Genomic DNA, 14,738 nt, shown 5'->3' with positions numbered 1-14,738 from the left:
CATCTGTGTCACTTTTAATCAGACACACTGAAGAACTTCCATCTAGTGCTTGTGCATTTTTCAGATCAGACGGATATTTAGACAGAAATGAAATTATAGCCACTGCCATGTAAATGCTGTAATACTAAGTTTACTGTTGCGATTTTGTAGTTTCCTGTCATGTAGATAAAGATCAGTTTGTGTCAAATATCTGTTCAGATTGTATGTTAAATGTTGCACTGTAGTTTATTGAGGGAACCTCATTTTGTTTTGTTTATTGCTCTATATTGTATATAATTGACAGTAAACATGACTTTCTTCGCCTGGTCCTGGACGAAAAGCAGTTTGCGCTGTCAAACCCAGCTATAATGGATGCAATGATATTGAATGTAGCCCTACAATTATAATTATGGGTAAAATTAAATAAATATATCAATATATCAGTCCTTGAAGGTAAGAACTTGCTTGAGACTTGGACATGTATGACTTGAGCCCACCTCTGATATAGTAGATTGAATAAGTTCAGAGTTTATGTTGTGAAATGTATTTAATATTAGAAAGGATAGCTGTATTATTTACTAGAATTAAAGGTAAGTGGACATTTTTGTGCTGATCATTTGTAGGATACTACTGTATGTGACATACATTCTAGGCAACATAATTACTGCTGTGTACTGGATCATGATGGAGTACTGTAATGCCTTTATATCGTAAAAACAAAAAACAAAAACAAGGTTGATGTTTTAAAGATATTTGCATATCTTGTTTATTCTACTGAACTACAGAAGAGATTGTCATTGCAATCAGTGTTTGGAGAGCTCCAGGTGATATTTTTACTCCTCATCAACACCCTTCTGTGAGGAAGAACATAAAGAAGAAAAGGCAGTATGTTAAGATGGATATGTGGAAAAGGGTTTTAATCTATTTATGTATTTTGGATGATAGTCATATCAGGAACACCGCCAAATTTACTTCATCAGTTATAGTGCAACTATCTATTAATGTATTTCTATTTCAATTATAGATTTTAAATTTGCATTGTCACGCTGAATTTACCTATGTCTGTTCATGGTTGTGTACAAAATCACTTGTACTGAATGTTATAATCTTACCTTGGGTCCAGTATCACGGCTCTTGGTTCTCATCTTGTTGACCTGAGATTCAGCAATGTCAGCTCTCTCCTCTGCTTCATCCAGCTCATGTTGTATCTTACGGAACTTGCCCAGGTTAGAATTGGCCTGTTCCTCCTATATAATATGTAGAGTATATTTGTGAAATTCAAGATTTACCTTATAAAATAATTACAGAAGTCTTTGCATACAATGTCAACTGTGAAGATACTTACAGCCACCTCAGCAGTTCTCTTGTAGGACTTGACCTTCAGCTGAAGCTTGTCCACCAGATCCTGCAGACGAGACAGATTCTTTCTGTCTTCCTCAGTCTATGCAAAAAAAAATTAAACAATAATTTAAATGAAGTTCAGCGGTATATGCAATACATATAGAAAAACGATAGTGTTTTATGTATATTGAAGAAATGGTATATCAACAAAAGAATCCATAAGCATCATAGATCCATTTGATCAAGCAGGCCAAATTTCTCCTACCTGGTAGGTGAGTTCTTTGATGCGTCTCTCATATTTACGAATCCCCTTGACAGAATCGCTAGCTTTTCTCTGCTCTATCTCCACCTCAGTTTCTAGCTCTCTCACCTAACAGATGGGGGAGAAGGTTAGCAATGTAATCACATTACATATGTTTCACAAAAATTTCAGAAGCTTACCCTGGCTTCCAGTTTCTGGACCTGCTTCTTGCCTCCCTTCATGGCGATCTGCTCAGCTTCATCCAGCCGGTGCTGCAGGTCTTTGATGGTCTGCTCCATATTCTTCTTCATGCGCTCCAGATGAGCACTGGTGTCCTGCTCCTTCTTCAGCTCTTCTGCCATCATGGCAGCATCAGTGATGGCCTTCTTGGCTTTTTCCTCAGCATTCCTGCACTCTTGCAAGGCCTCCTCAATGTCAGTCTGGAACTGGGAATTGTCTCCCTCCAGCTTCTTCTTTTGATTCAGCAGGCTGGTGTTCTGAACATTGGGAACAATCACATTTATATAGTCTTTAGATGCTATAATAAACTAAGAGAATGTTAAAAGTCTTTCTTTACAGTGGACTCGAACAGATGTGCCATACCTGAGAATGAAGCAGCTGAACCCTCTCACTGACGTCCAGCAGTTCCTGCTCAGCCAGTTTCCTTCCTCTCTCAGTCTGTTCCACCAGGGATCTCAACTCATCCAGTTCAGCCTGCAGTAGATTGTTGCGTCTCTCCACAATGGCAACGTTCTCTTTGAGATCATCATTACCTCGAAGAGCATCGTCCAGCTGCAGTTGGGCATCCTATGAAGCACAGATTTGACAAATAAAAACACTGTATAACTTTTTTAGGTTTCCCTTTGGCATCATACATTTTTACTTAGAAATATCTTACTTTGAGATGTCCATGTAGACCCTTGAGTTGTTTCTGGGCTTCTGCTGCCTGCCTGTTCGCCTGGCTGAGCTGAATCTCCATCTCATTGAGGTCTCCCTCCATCTTCTTCTTAAGTCTGAGGGCTTCAATCCTGCTGCGAGTCTCTGACTCAAGTGAGCTCTGAAGGGTATCAATCATTCTCTGCTGGTTCCTCTTGGCCTGCTCCATCTCCTCATCTTTCTCAGCCAGCTTGCGTTCAATGTCAGCTTTAATCTGATTGAATTCCAACTGAGCTCTAAGGATCTTGCCTTCCTCGTGTTCAAGGGAACCCTATAAAGATTAAAAGTGATGTTTCTTAGTTGTCTGCATTAACCTTTTGCTATAAATAATTGCTTGGTTTGGATTAGACATTCATCAAATCTTTTAAAGGAATTTTGGCAAAGCACTGATGGCATCTTTAAAATGGTAAAGTATGAGATTTGATGGCCAAATGGTCCATCAATCTGAACATCAAGATGTTTGGTGTTACCTCTGCCTCCTCCAGGGCAGCTTGTATCTCTTGTTTCTCCTGCTCCAGCTGTTTCCTAACTTTCTCCAGCTCATGAATAATCTTCCCACTCTCACCAAGTTGCTCAGTGAGGTCAGAGATTTCTTCTGTTTAATACAATTAAATACAATACAATACAAAAAAGTATTTAGCAAAAACTACATGGAAACAAAAAATTGTTGTGCACAGTTATACAATCAAGTTTACCTTGGAGATTCTTGTTCTCCCTCTTCATGCTCTCAAGGTGATCCAGTGACTCCTCATAAGAGTTCTTCAATTTGAAGAGTTCAGTGCTGAGAGATCTGGCTTCTTTTTGGGCACTTTCCAGTTCAGTTTGGGACTCCTCATACTTCTGCTTCCACTCAGCCAATACCTGGTTAAATTTAATAAGGTAAACCATACAGCCAGAGAGAATTGTGCAGTTTAGATCAAATGTTTAAGAAGTAAGGTATAGTATTAAACCCTAGATTGTTGGTTAAAAAGTAAATATTATGAATTAAGTGTTTGAACCCTTTTTCTTTTTAATTTGTCATCGTACTTTATCAAAGTTTCTTTGCTTCTTGTCCAGAGCAGCAGCAGCAGCATTGGATCTCTCCACATCAACCATGAGATCTTCAATCTCATTTTGGAGCCTGTGCTTGGTCTTTTCCAGAGAGGAGCATTTAGCATTAACCGCTTCCACAGCTTCTTCTGCATCTTGAAGGCGCTGAGCCAGCTTCTTCCTATTATATTTGAAATAAAATATATCAAAATAATATCTGAAGCATTGTTCATTGTTGTTTTGATCAAGGTATTTTGTCCTCAGTGTTTCTTATTTAAAAATCAAAACTATCTTCACAGAGACGTTTTGTTTGTTTATCTTACTTTGCTTCCTCCAGCTCTTCAGTTTTCTGGATGGCGTCAGTTTCATACTTGGTTCTCCACTGAGCCACCTCAGAGTTTGCCTTGGAGAGACTACGCTGAAGCTCAGCTTTGGCTTCCTGTTCCTCCTCATACTGCTCTCTAAGCAGATCAGCATCATGGCGAGAAGACTGCACTGCATGGGCCAGGGCATTCTTAGCCTATAAAGATTGGAATTAGCCTTTGTACTGTACATAGAAATGCAATGGATGATAGGTAACAAATAGATACCAAAAGAAATACCTTCACTTCCTCCTCCAGTTGTCTCTTGAGGTCTTCAACCTGTTGAGTGTAGGACTGCTTTCCTCTGGTCAGCTGAGACACCAATGAATCTTTCTCTTCTAGCTGTCTGGAAAGTTCACCTAAAATGCAATATCAAAATTATTTGTTTTGTAAAGCAATTGAGTTAAGTAATATAATAGCTGAATCTTGTGTTTTTACCATTCTCAGTTTGCAGCTTGGCTTTTTGCATGGTGAAATCATTAATTGTGCGCTGGCCTTCCTCAGCTTTGGTTCTGTATTCACACATCTGGTCTTCCAGAGTTCTGCACATTTTCTCTAGGTTTGTCTTTAAGATGAATTATATTGATAGTTGATTGGTTTTCTTGACCAGCAGCAAATACCATACACATCATTAAGACATTCAACATGATTTGGATTTCTCACCTTTGCCTTGACAAGCTGCTCCATGTTTGAGACCACATCATCCAGTTCCAGTCTGAGTTCACACTTTTCTTTCTCAAGCTTCTGCTTCACTCTCTGAAGGTTGTCAATCTGCTCTCCCAGATCAGCCACACTGTCTGCATGTTTCTTCCTCAGTGTAGCAGCAGTGGCCTCATGTTGCAGAGTAGCCTCTTCAAGGTCTCTACGCAGTTTCTGGAACTCAGCTTCACGTTTCTTGTTCATCTCAATCTGGGAAGCAGTAGCGCCACCTGCTTCCTCCAACCTCTCACTGATCTCCTCCAGTTCTCTGGACAGATCTGCCCTCTGCTTTTCAACTTTGGCTCGGGCAGCTCTCTCAGCCTCCAGCTCTTCTTCAAGCTCTTCAATACGGGCCTAGATTTATCAGAAATACCTAATGAAATTTGACTGTGCTCAGATATTCAAACAAAACCATCTTGTTGTTTTAGATTTACCTGCAGCTCTTTCAGTTTTTTCTGGAGTTGAGCATCCAGAGCTTGCCCATCTTCAATCTTGCTGTTGAGCTGGCTTATTTCAAAGTCTTTTCTGCCAAGTTAACATGATTTGTTTTACATTTAAGTACATGAAATATGAATGACATGTTCAGATTTAAAAAATTACAAATCGTACTTCTTTAGCCTCTCATCCATCTGCTGCTTATCATTTTCCAGATCCATCACACTCTCTTGTGTCAACTTCAAGTCACCCTCAAGCTTCCTTTTGGCTCTCTCAAGATCCATTCGTATTTTCTTTTCTTGTTCCAGAGAACCTTCAAGCTTCATATATAACAAATCATGCAATTATTTGCAAATGCTTTTTGATTTTTAATTTAGTATTATGTTTTCTGGCACTCACATCATCAACTTGTTGCTCCAGCTTGGCTTTGGCTTTGGTGAGTGTGTTGACTTTGTCTTCCTCACTCTGGAGATCATCCAGCGTTTGCTGATGGGCCTCTTGCAGAGCTTTCTTCTCCTTGGTCAGCTTGGCAATGATTTCATCCAAAGCTGCCATCTCCTCTGTCAGGTTCTTAACCTGTAGAATTGGGTCATTGTGTCAGGGACTCTCAACACATTGTTCTTAAGACTCTAGCATCGTCATTGTTGAAAACTGACCTTGTTCTCTGTGGCATGTTTTTCTTTCTCCACTTTGGCCAGAGTGAGCTCCAGATCATCAATGTCCTTCTTGAGCTCAGAACATTCATCCTCCAGCTTTCTCTTCTTTGCTGTCAGCTCAGAATTCATTTCCTCTTCATCCTCTAGTCTCTCAGTCAGTTCTTTGATTTTGGCCTCACCTTGGATCTTGTTCTTGATCAGACCCTCACATCTCTCCTCAGCATCTGTAAGATTATCTTGTTCCTATTAGAGCGAAAAAGAATTATAAATGGTAAGGTGTTTCATTGTTTTGTATTTACATGTATTATTACATGTGACTAGCAGAATTTAGTTTATCGACGTACAGACTGCATAGCAAGCTGAAGGTCATTCTTCTCTTGGAGAAGAGAAACCATCTTCTCTTCAAGCTCTTTTCGGCGGCCATCAGTTTTAGCAAAAGCCTCCTTCAGCTTGATAAATTCCTCCTTCATGTTGGCCATCTCTTTCTCAGTCTCAGCACTTTTCAGCAATGGTTTGATCTTGAAGTACATCTTCATCCAGGGCCAATTCTTGACACCCATGAAAGCACGGACATTCCACTGGATCACAAGCAGTGAATCTCTGCCATGTAGAATGGTAATTATTAATTATGTTAATGTATCAAATTGTGATGGATGTTGTAATATATTATTTTTTATATATTTTAATATATTACCTGTGTTCAACAATCTTTTGGAACTCAAGTCTTGATAGAAAACCACGAGTCATTGACTGAATTCCAGTTATAATAAGTGCAAGACGGTCGTCTCTCATCTCCTCAAGTGTACCCAGAAGACCAGCCTTGAAAAACACCTGAGCAAGAATAGAAGTATTTTGAAGGATCTTAAATCTGGAATGATGACCAAAGAGGAGTACCAGTAGAAGAGGTTGTTGATATGAAAGTTTGCCAATATTATACATTACCTTAGTATGTCCTAACTTGTACTGGGTGTGATCAATGTCCAGAGAGCCAAGAAGTTTTTCTGCACCCTTCTTGTTGTCAATGAACTGTCCCTCAGGAATAGCAGCAGGATTTAGGATGCGGTAACTACAAAAAGGGAATGTAGCGTGTTACAACAACTTGAGTCTTTGAGGAAATAAAATGCATAATGAAAGCTCATACTATTGAAGCTCATACTAACCGTTGCTTGAAATCTCCATACAGGATCCTGTTGGGGAATCCCTTTCTGCAGATTCTGATGCCCTCCAGCACACCGTTACAGCGCAGCTGGTGCATGACCAGAGCATTATCCATTGCCCCAGGAGTCTTTGTCTCATTGGGAATCAGGCAGCGCACAAAGTGAGGGTGAGTTGACCTTAAAGTTGTCATTAGCTTGTTCAGATTCTCCTGTTAGTTGGATGTTGGGGACTTTTATTCATATGTTATTAAGTCTTATAAGACAATGCAAACTTATATTATTAAAATCTCACATACCCTATGGAGGGCTGACACTGTTTGGAAAGAAGAACCCTTCTTTTTGCTTCCACCTTTGCCTCCCTTTCCACCACTAGTATCCGCTGTGAAATACATTCATTTTGTTATTATTGCAAAATGTAGGTCTATTATATTTTCATCACACTTCAATGTATACTCACAGTCAGCACTAGCGTAATTCGCAAAAATTATAGACAACAGTTTCATGGTGGACTTCTGGAACAATCCCACAACAGTCTCATTAAGAGGATCCTTGTTCTTCACCAGCCAGTTTGAAATGTTGTAGTCAACTACGCCAGCGTAGTGAACCAGGGAAAAATGAGCCTCTGGTTTACCCTTGACAATCCTGGGCTTCTGGAAGTTGTTTGATTTCCCCAAGTGGTTGTCATAAAGCTTAGCTTTAAATGTGGCATCACTGGCTTTGGGGAACATGCACTCCTCTTCAAGGATGGACATGATACCCATGGGCTACATCAAAGAGCAGAATATGTAGTAATTATATGGAATTCCCCACCCCCACAGTATATTCGTCAACATAATATTCGCCCACCTTCTCAATAAGCTCAATGCAAGCTGCCAAGTCCATGCCAAAGTCGATGAAGACCCACTCAATACCCTCCTTCTTGTATTCCTCTTGTTCCAGCACAAACATGTGGTGGTTGAAGAACTGCTGCAACTTCTCATTAGTGAAGTTGATGCACAGTTGCTCAAAAGTGTTGTACTACAAGTGGACAGTTTGCAATCACAATGGTGCAAACAATGTAACATTGCACATTTTAATAAAAGTAGAGTGTGTGAAAAAAGTTTCTTTGAATCAAATCAAAATATTAATCTGGAAAGATAAACTCACATCAAAGATCTCAAATCCAGCAATGTCCAGTACGCCAATGAAGTACTGGCGAGGCTGCTTGGTTTCCAGGGATTGGTTGATTCTTATAACCATCCAGAGGAACATCTTCTCGTACACTGACTTTGCCAGAGCACCAATAGAGTAGTACACCTGACGAGGAATAAAGCATGATTTGTCTTGGGGAAACTACCCATGATATTATGAGTATGTAATACTCATTAGAGTTCTTTTAATTTTATTTCTACCTGCTGGACACTTTGTCCCTTGGTGACCCACTCATTTCCGACTTTGACTCTTGGGTGGCACAAACCCTTGATGAGGTCAGCAGAGTTCAGGCCCATCAGATATGCAACTTTGTCAGCATCTACGTGTTAAAAAGAAGAGAGTTATTACTCAATAAAGGCAAAAAGTCTATAATATGCTGAATATAAAGATTCTCCTTACCCTCAGTCCCTTCAGCCTCTGCCTGTTCCTCTCTTTGCTTCTGCTTAAACTTCATGTTGCCGTAGTGCATGATGGCACCAGTCAGCTTGTAGATGCTGTTCTTCTCCTCTTGGGTGAAGCCCAACACATCAAAGGCATCCTAGAGAAAATGTGCAGTCTTTTAAAATTCATATTCTTCAAGTCCAGAAAAACAAAGTAATTCATATAAACTCTTTAATTAAATACAAACTCGCATCACTTTATTCCATAGAATACAAAAGAGTGTTCACAAAGCTTTCTGAGTTTCAGTAAATTGTTATGCAGGTTTGGAAGAAATTAAGTGTGAGTTTGGAAGAACATTTCTGCATGAACCATTCCTTATAATATGAAAGTTTTTTTCATCATAGTGAAGTGTCTCTATTTTTAACATAATGTTACACCCACATCAGTTGCCACCAGCTCGTCACCATCACAAATTGAGGTCACTTGTATCTCTCCTTGGGATATGAAGGTATAGTCATAAGGGTTGTTGGTGATGAGCAGCATCTCTGAAGAAAAGTGAGAAAACGGATCAGAAATGGCTCCTCAATTTAGAGTCAATGTTGACAGTGTTGAAACATTTTATGTGTTAAATAATTTTACCCAGAAGTTCTGGTTTTTTCTGAGACAGGATCTGGTAGAAAATGTGGTAATCTCTCTCAGCCTTGAGCTGGAAAGTGACACGAGACTTCTCCAGAAGATCTAAATGAATTAATGAACAGATGAATTTCTTAACAGCAAAACATTTCTATATTAATGTGTAATTGTTGGAATGATGTTGGGCAGTAAAGTACTTACAAGTCTCAATATCAGCAGAAGCTAACTTTCCACTTACTCCGAAATGGATACGGATAAATTTACCCTGTAAATACAGTAGAACTACAATATATAACATGATCATATAACTTAACATTAAGCCTATACAAAATACACCAATGGAAAGCTACTTACAAATCTGGATGAGTTATCATTCCTGATGGTCTTGGCATTGCCAAAAGCTTCCAGAGCGGGGTTACACTGAATGATTTGATCCTCCAGAGTACCCTGAGAATCAACCCAATAGAAGTTGTTTTGTTTGTTTGTTTGAAATAACACTTTAAACAGTTTGGTAAAAATATTATATATATATAGGCCGCCTCCCAAGGGAGGTGTTTCAGGCACGTCCAGCTGGGAGGAGGCCTCGGGGAAGACCCAGGATTAGGTGGAGAGATTACATCTCCACACTGGCCTGGGAACGCCTCGGGGTCCCCCAGTCAGAGCTGGTTAATGTGGCTCGGGACAGGGAAGTTTGGGGCCCCCTGCTGGAGCAGCTGCCCCCGCGACCCGACTTCGGATAAGCGGTTGAAGATGGGTGGATGGATGGATATATATATTCATTAACAGACATGAATGTTTTCTGAAATTTGTTTTTTTATGTTGTATCATTTTTATATTGTATATACAGGGCTAAAGGCACACCTTAAGGAAAATGTGCTCTTTTTTTTTTGGTCACAAAATGTATCAAGATTGCTAAAATATATTCATATTTATTGAAAATTGGTAGAGCAAAACTATTTGTGTGAAATGAAATAATAACAAAAGGTTGTTTTGATTAAAATTGTATATATATATATATATATATATATATATATATATATATATATATATATATATATATATATATATATATATATATAAAGGTGGCTTATAGTGATATTGTGTGTATGTAGGGGCAATAGTTACAGTGCAAAATGTGTCAGCTAATGCAAATACTTTTGACACAGCAAGATGCTTTTGTTTTAATTATTATTATTATTATTATTATTATTATTATTATTATTGTTGTTGTTGTTGTTGTTGTTGTTGTTGTTGTTGTTGTACGAAAATCTATATCTTAAATATAATGTCCAAAGGCCAGAATAAGGGCATTGTTTGTTTCATTCGATTACAAAGTAAGTTTTTCTTTAGGAATTACGCACCTTTTTCTCCGCTGATGGATCCTTCTTGCCGGTTGTTGCTGCTGCAATGCTCGCAAAGTACTGGATCACTCTTTTAGTGTTCACAGTCTTTCCAGCACCGGATTCTCCACTTGGAATAGAAAAAGACCATTAGAAGACTTAAGAAATGCAGCAAAGAAACAATATGTGGTTGAAAGGAGGAATATCTGACTACAGTGAATCATAATGTGTATTACATACGTGATCAGGACAGACTGATTCTCCCTGTCTGTGGGATAAAAAGACAAAATTTGGATCATTTGAAACATGTACCGATTGCATTTTAAATCTGTAATAATTTCTACAAGCCAGATATATCATCACCTGACAGCATGTACTGGTAGGCATTGTCTGAGATGGAGAAGATGTGAGGAGGAGCTTCACTCCTCTTCTTTCCTCTGTAAGCACCGACAACTTCCTGATTGTACACTGGCAGCCCCTTGTAGGGGTTTACAGTGACACAGAAGAGCCCAGAGTAGGTCTAGAAGAGAGAACAAGAGATAATAAGATGCTGTGGTAATAATAATAAGATCTCGAACTGTAAGTTGTGACTCACGTAGATCATCCAGGCTGCGTAACGCTCTTTGAGGTTAAACAGCACAGCGGGCTCGTGGAGGAAGGTGAACATCACCATGTCCTCAATTTTATCATACTTTGGTGGGTTCTGAGGATGAACATCAACTTCCTTCACAGTTACTGTCTGTTAATAACACACAAAAACACACATCATATCACATAGCAAAACTAGTCTTCTGTATTTATATCCACATCAAAAACTGATCAAACTATCCAGAGATAAGATCCTGATAACCAAGAGATACTTACCTTCCCGAACTCAGTGTTAACAGTGACTTTGTCACCGTCTCTACTGGTGATGGAGGCTTTGACGTACTCAACTTCAGGGTCGGGTACAAAGCATTCTTTCTTCATGTCGAAGGGGCGAGTCTGGGCCTCCAGACGCTCTATATCCGACTTCCGCAAGAAGGGAGCGGCTAGCCCAAACTCCTCCATCATAATATCTCCCATCTTTCAATCAAACTAATGCAAAGATGATAGATCAAATCAGATAAATTGTAATCCTCAGTTCAGCCCTATAATCTAAACATTTATGAAGATGTAATGTCCACAAGATTCACACTTAGTATGACTCTTGGTTTCCATACATGTATTTCTAATCCTTTACTTGCTCTTTCAACAAACAAACTTCAATATAAAGTATTGCATAAATATTACAACAACAAAACAACTCAACGAATTGACTTTTACTAATAGACATCGCTTACCTTGTTGTACTCAGATGAATCCAAGAAAGTGCTGGTCCTTGCAGTGGAATAAACATGAATTTAATCAGCAATGGAAAGTTATGTTACATAACACACATGTCCATATTGAATCTTATTTATCCTTTGCTAGTTCAAGAGAGAGCAGTAAAACATTTACCAATACAAACCATCTTACCTTTAGGTGTTACGATGATGTTAGCTTAGAACAAAGTGCTGTAAAGCATCTCTTTATATAGTGGCACAATGTCTGTGTCATTGACCCCCTGCTTTTGTCTTGGCTCAGTTTTTGTGTGCGTAGCTCTTTTTGGGATGCCATAAAAAAATTATTTGTCTGAGTCACATTAGTTTAGCATGTGCTGAGGTGTTGAGCGATGCTATTGTGAAAGATCAGAAAGGATCTAAATCACAATGATGCTATTTTTGTCTCATGTAAGCATATCTTACCATCTTAAGATTAAAGCAAAATATCTTATAGATATTAAAGTATCTCTATTTCTTCACATCAGTTTTCACCATGGAATTTGTTTTTAGTGTTTATTAATGATATATAATGTCTTTATGTAGGTAAAGAATTTGTTGGTGTGGATGACATTTTGTATCATTTTAAGTATATTAATTATAGTTCAAATACATAATCCTTTAATAAATAATATCATAATTATGCAAAGCTTAATTGATAGCTAGCTTTCAGTCTTGAAGTGTACTTTGCCTGTAAGGCAAAACCTCTGTGTCAACATTTTTCTCAGATAATGGAAAGTGAAAAGTTCCCCTGTCATCCTCGTGGAAGGATGATTGTCTAGAACTGTCATTTTCAAGATGTCCTTAAACAGAGAAATTTAGGAATTTCACAGGTTTATCTTTGTCCTCAAGTTAACAAAGTTACACAAGTAAGACCTGCGTACAGTCAAATTGTAAATAGACAGCTGTAATGCAACAATGGATATCTTGTGACCTTTTGTTCTTGCCTTATGGAGAGACAGCTGCATCTCTCTTTTGCTTGCTCATGTTTTCAGCTTTGACCTTTCTAGACAATATAATGACATGTCCATCACTTGTGTTTTGTAGGTTGTACCAAGTTCATGTGTATTCATAGAAAATGGGAAAATGACAAACAACAACTCATTCCATGGTCTTTTATACGCACATTATCCATTCTGATTTCAACAAGATTTTGCACCAGCAATAAATAAATCCAATGCTACCAAAAACAACATTTAGTTGCATTAATTGAGAGGCTACATGGAAAATAAGCATTTTATGCAGCAGGTAACATGAATGTGCTTACTAGTTGGAATCACACTTGTCTTAGCACCAAGAACACGTTGACCAGGTCAAACTACCCATCTTAGACCCAGATCTGCTTGTATACAGTGTTAACTTATTGTCAGGTCGACAACATTGGTTTGTAGATGACCCGCGTGAGTCATCACTCAAGACCTTTTGTTGGTAATCAAGCCTGCCTTGACCTCTTTTCCCTCTGTTATTCTGAAATAAGTAAACATTTGAGCAGTCTATTCTAGTCATCATCGTCCTTTATAGAGCCTCATTCTCAGCTGTCTACTCGCACTGGCTTACCAGCACTCTTGAATAAGAATGGAAGAAACAGTGGGACCTTATGGCTAATGAAATGCATAATGTGAGCTTCCTTTTGTTAAAGAGACTAGGATGGTCTTGCATCTGTTGCCGCCAAAAGGTTCAATAGAAATCTTTTGTCTTTTGCCACTTTGGAACTCTATTTTTACCACCATAAATGTGATAAAATGTTGGAGTTATTCTTAAACAAGACATTTAATAAAGATTTCTTAAGTGGACAGTGACTTCTTCATTGTCTTTCACTTGTTGCTCCATATACAGGATCTTCCCCAAATTGATTCTAAGTTGGATATTGGTTTTACACTAGCATTAAAAGTAGTTACCACAGCTGCTGATGGAGTGACAGTAATTTTGACATATTTCTCTCTTCTGACTGTCATAATCCTTTTGGAAAGTCATGCACATGCAATAATGTAGTCTTTCTTAGCTGTTGGAGTAAATGGGAAGGCAAAAAGTTTATTACCCTGCAACAGGTTATGTCCTGAAATGTGTAAAGGGTCTGTTGCTCCTGATGCCAGATGCCATGTTATTTGTTTCATTTAATTTATATTACTAGTGTAAAATTATTTATATTCATTATAGAAGTATCTACATTCATGCATGTATATTGGAAATACAGTTCTTGTAAGAAGAGCCAAATTATGTGATTTCTGGAGATACTTTTTGTCATATTTATCACTAAGTGACACCCTCTGGAGGTTGTAGCTCTGCACTGCAATTGTCATGATTATCAGCAAATAATGGAGCATCATATGAGCCACTCATAACGGCATTGTGCAGAACACTGTTTAATATAATGGGTTAGGGTCTCATGGCAGAGATGTGTTTTAGATTATTAGTGATACAGTATATAAGCATAATTTTTGTTTACCTTTTTTTACACTATAATATTTAAAAATGCAGTGTTTAATTGTTTTCCCAGAAAATGCCTTAAGACAATAAAGACATTATATTTTTGTTCTCTCTCAAGACAAATATAAATTTTCTAGTTGCCCTATGCATCTGCTGCATCATGTGTCGATGCTAAAATCTTGATGGATAGCCCCCATATGCCATACACCATGAAGTGATATAGCATGGTATCTGTTGACGTCTGTTGCTGTCCCTCAGGGAGCTGACTAAGGCGACATACTTGACAACTTGTTTACATGGCATTGTTTCCTTTAATGTAGCCATGAGGACAAAGATAACCTGGAAAAGATCAGATAAGCTGCTGTCATACATTTGATCAAGTATTTCGGACATGTTCATTGTAGACATCCTTGACTTGGCAAGGACTCTTACTGCTTATGTTTCATAACCTATTGAGGGAGAACAATGCTCTCTCCATGTTATATTTGACACATAGTTTAACCTCCTTGAACTCTCAAAAGCTGAGTCTGCATCACATAGACACTCATGAATGTAGGGCTGAAATGTAGTAGGTGTTAAGCTTGATGGAGC

The 14,738-nt window shown here is 38.4% G+C and overlaps 1 protein-coding gene across 1 annotated transcript; it reads right to left on the bottom strand.

Annotated features, from left to right (window-relative positions):
• Positions 1-714: 714 nt before the first annotated feature.
• Positions 715-11,933, bottom strand: LOC127634972 (myosin-7-like). Its single transcript, XM_052114754.1, has 39 exons — positions 11,878-11,933; positions 11,703-11,739; positions 11,245-11,457; positions 10,976-11,119; positions 10,744-10,900; positions 10,621-10,648; positions 10,402-10,510; positions 9,395-9,487; positions 9,242-9,305; positions 9,047-9,145; positions 8,849-8,952; positions 8,426-8,564; positions 8,227-8,345; positions 7,982-8,131; positions 7,682-7,852; positions 7,293-7,599; positions 7,132-7,214; positions 6,839-7,044; positions 6,621-6,744; positions 6,373-6,509; positions 6,023-6,278; positions 5,679-5,921; positions 5,422-5,598; positions 5,197-5,342; positions 5,022-5,112; positions 4,552-4,941; positions 4,327-4,453; positions 4,129-4,247; positions 3,850-4,046; positions 3,524-3,707; positions 3,193-3,358; positions 2,968-3,092; positions 2,460-2,768; positions 2,165-2,368; positions 1,762-2,058; positions 1,586-1,690; positions 1,325-1,420; positions 1,092-1,226; positions 715-833 (listed from the first exon to the last, which is right to left on the bottom strand). The coding sequence occupies exons 3-39, from the start codon at positions 11,443-11,445 to the stop codon at positions 813-815; spliced, it is 5,823 nt and encodes a 1,940-aa protein (XP_051970714.1). The 5' UTR covers positions 11,446-11,457; positions 11,703-11,739; positions 11,878-11,933; the 3' UTR covers positions 715-812.
• Between the last annotated feature and the right edge of the window lie 2,805 nt (positions 11,934-14,738).

This window comes from Xyrauchen texanus, chromosome 42, assembly GCF_025860055.1.
Source record: "Xyrauchen texanus isolate HMW12.3.18 chromosome 42, RBS_HiC_50CHRs, whole genome shotgun sequence".
Classification (NCBI taxonomy): Eukaryota; Metazoa; Chordata; class Actinopteri; order Cypriniformes; family Catostomidae; genus Xyrauchen; species Xyrauchen texanus.
Note: the sequence above shows the minus strand (reverse complement) of the source record. Positions and strands in the feature narration are given on the sequence as shown.

What these genes read in the sequence shown, in the direction of transcription:
- LOC127634972 (XM_052114754.1), bottom strand. Translation starts at nt 11,445, where the DNA reads ATGGGAGATATTATGATGGAGGAGTTTGGGCTAGCCGCTCCCTTCTTG. An exon ending in CTGGATTTGAGATCTTTGAT is followed by an intron (nt 7,853 to 7,981) that starts GTGAGTTTATCT and finishes GTCCACTTGTAG; the next exon opens with TACAACACTTTTGAGCAACT. An exon ending in GTCTACATGGACATCTCAAA is followed by an intron (nt 2,369 to 2,459) that starts GTAAGATATTTC and finishes TGTGCTTCATAG; the next exon opens with GATGCCCAACTGCAGCTGGA.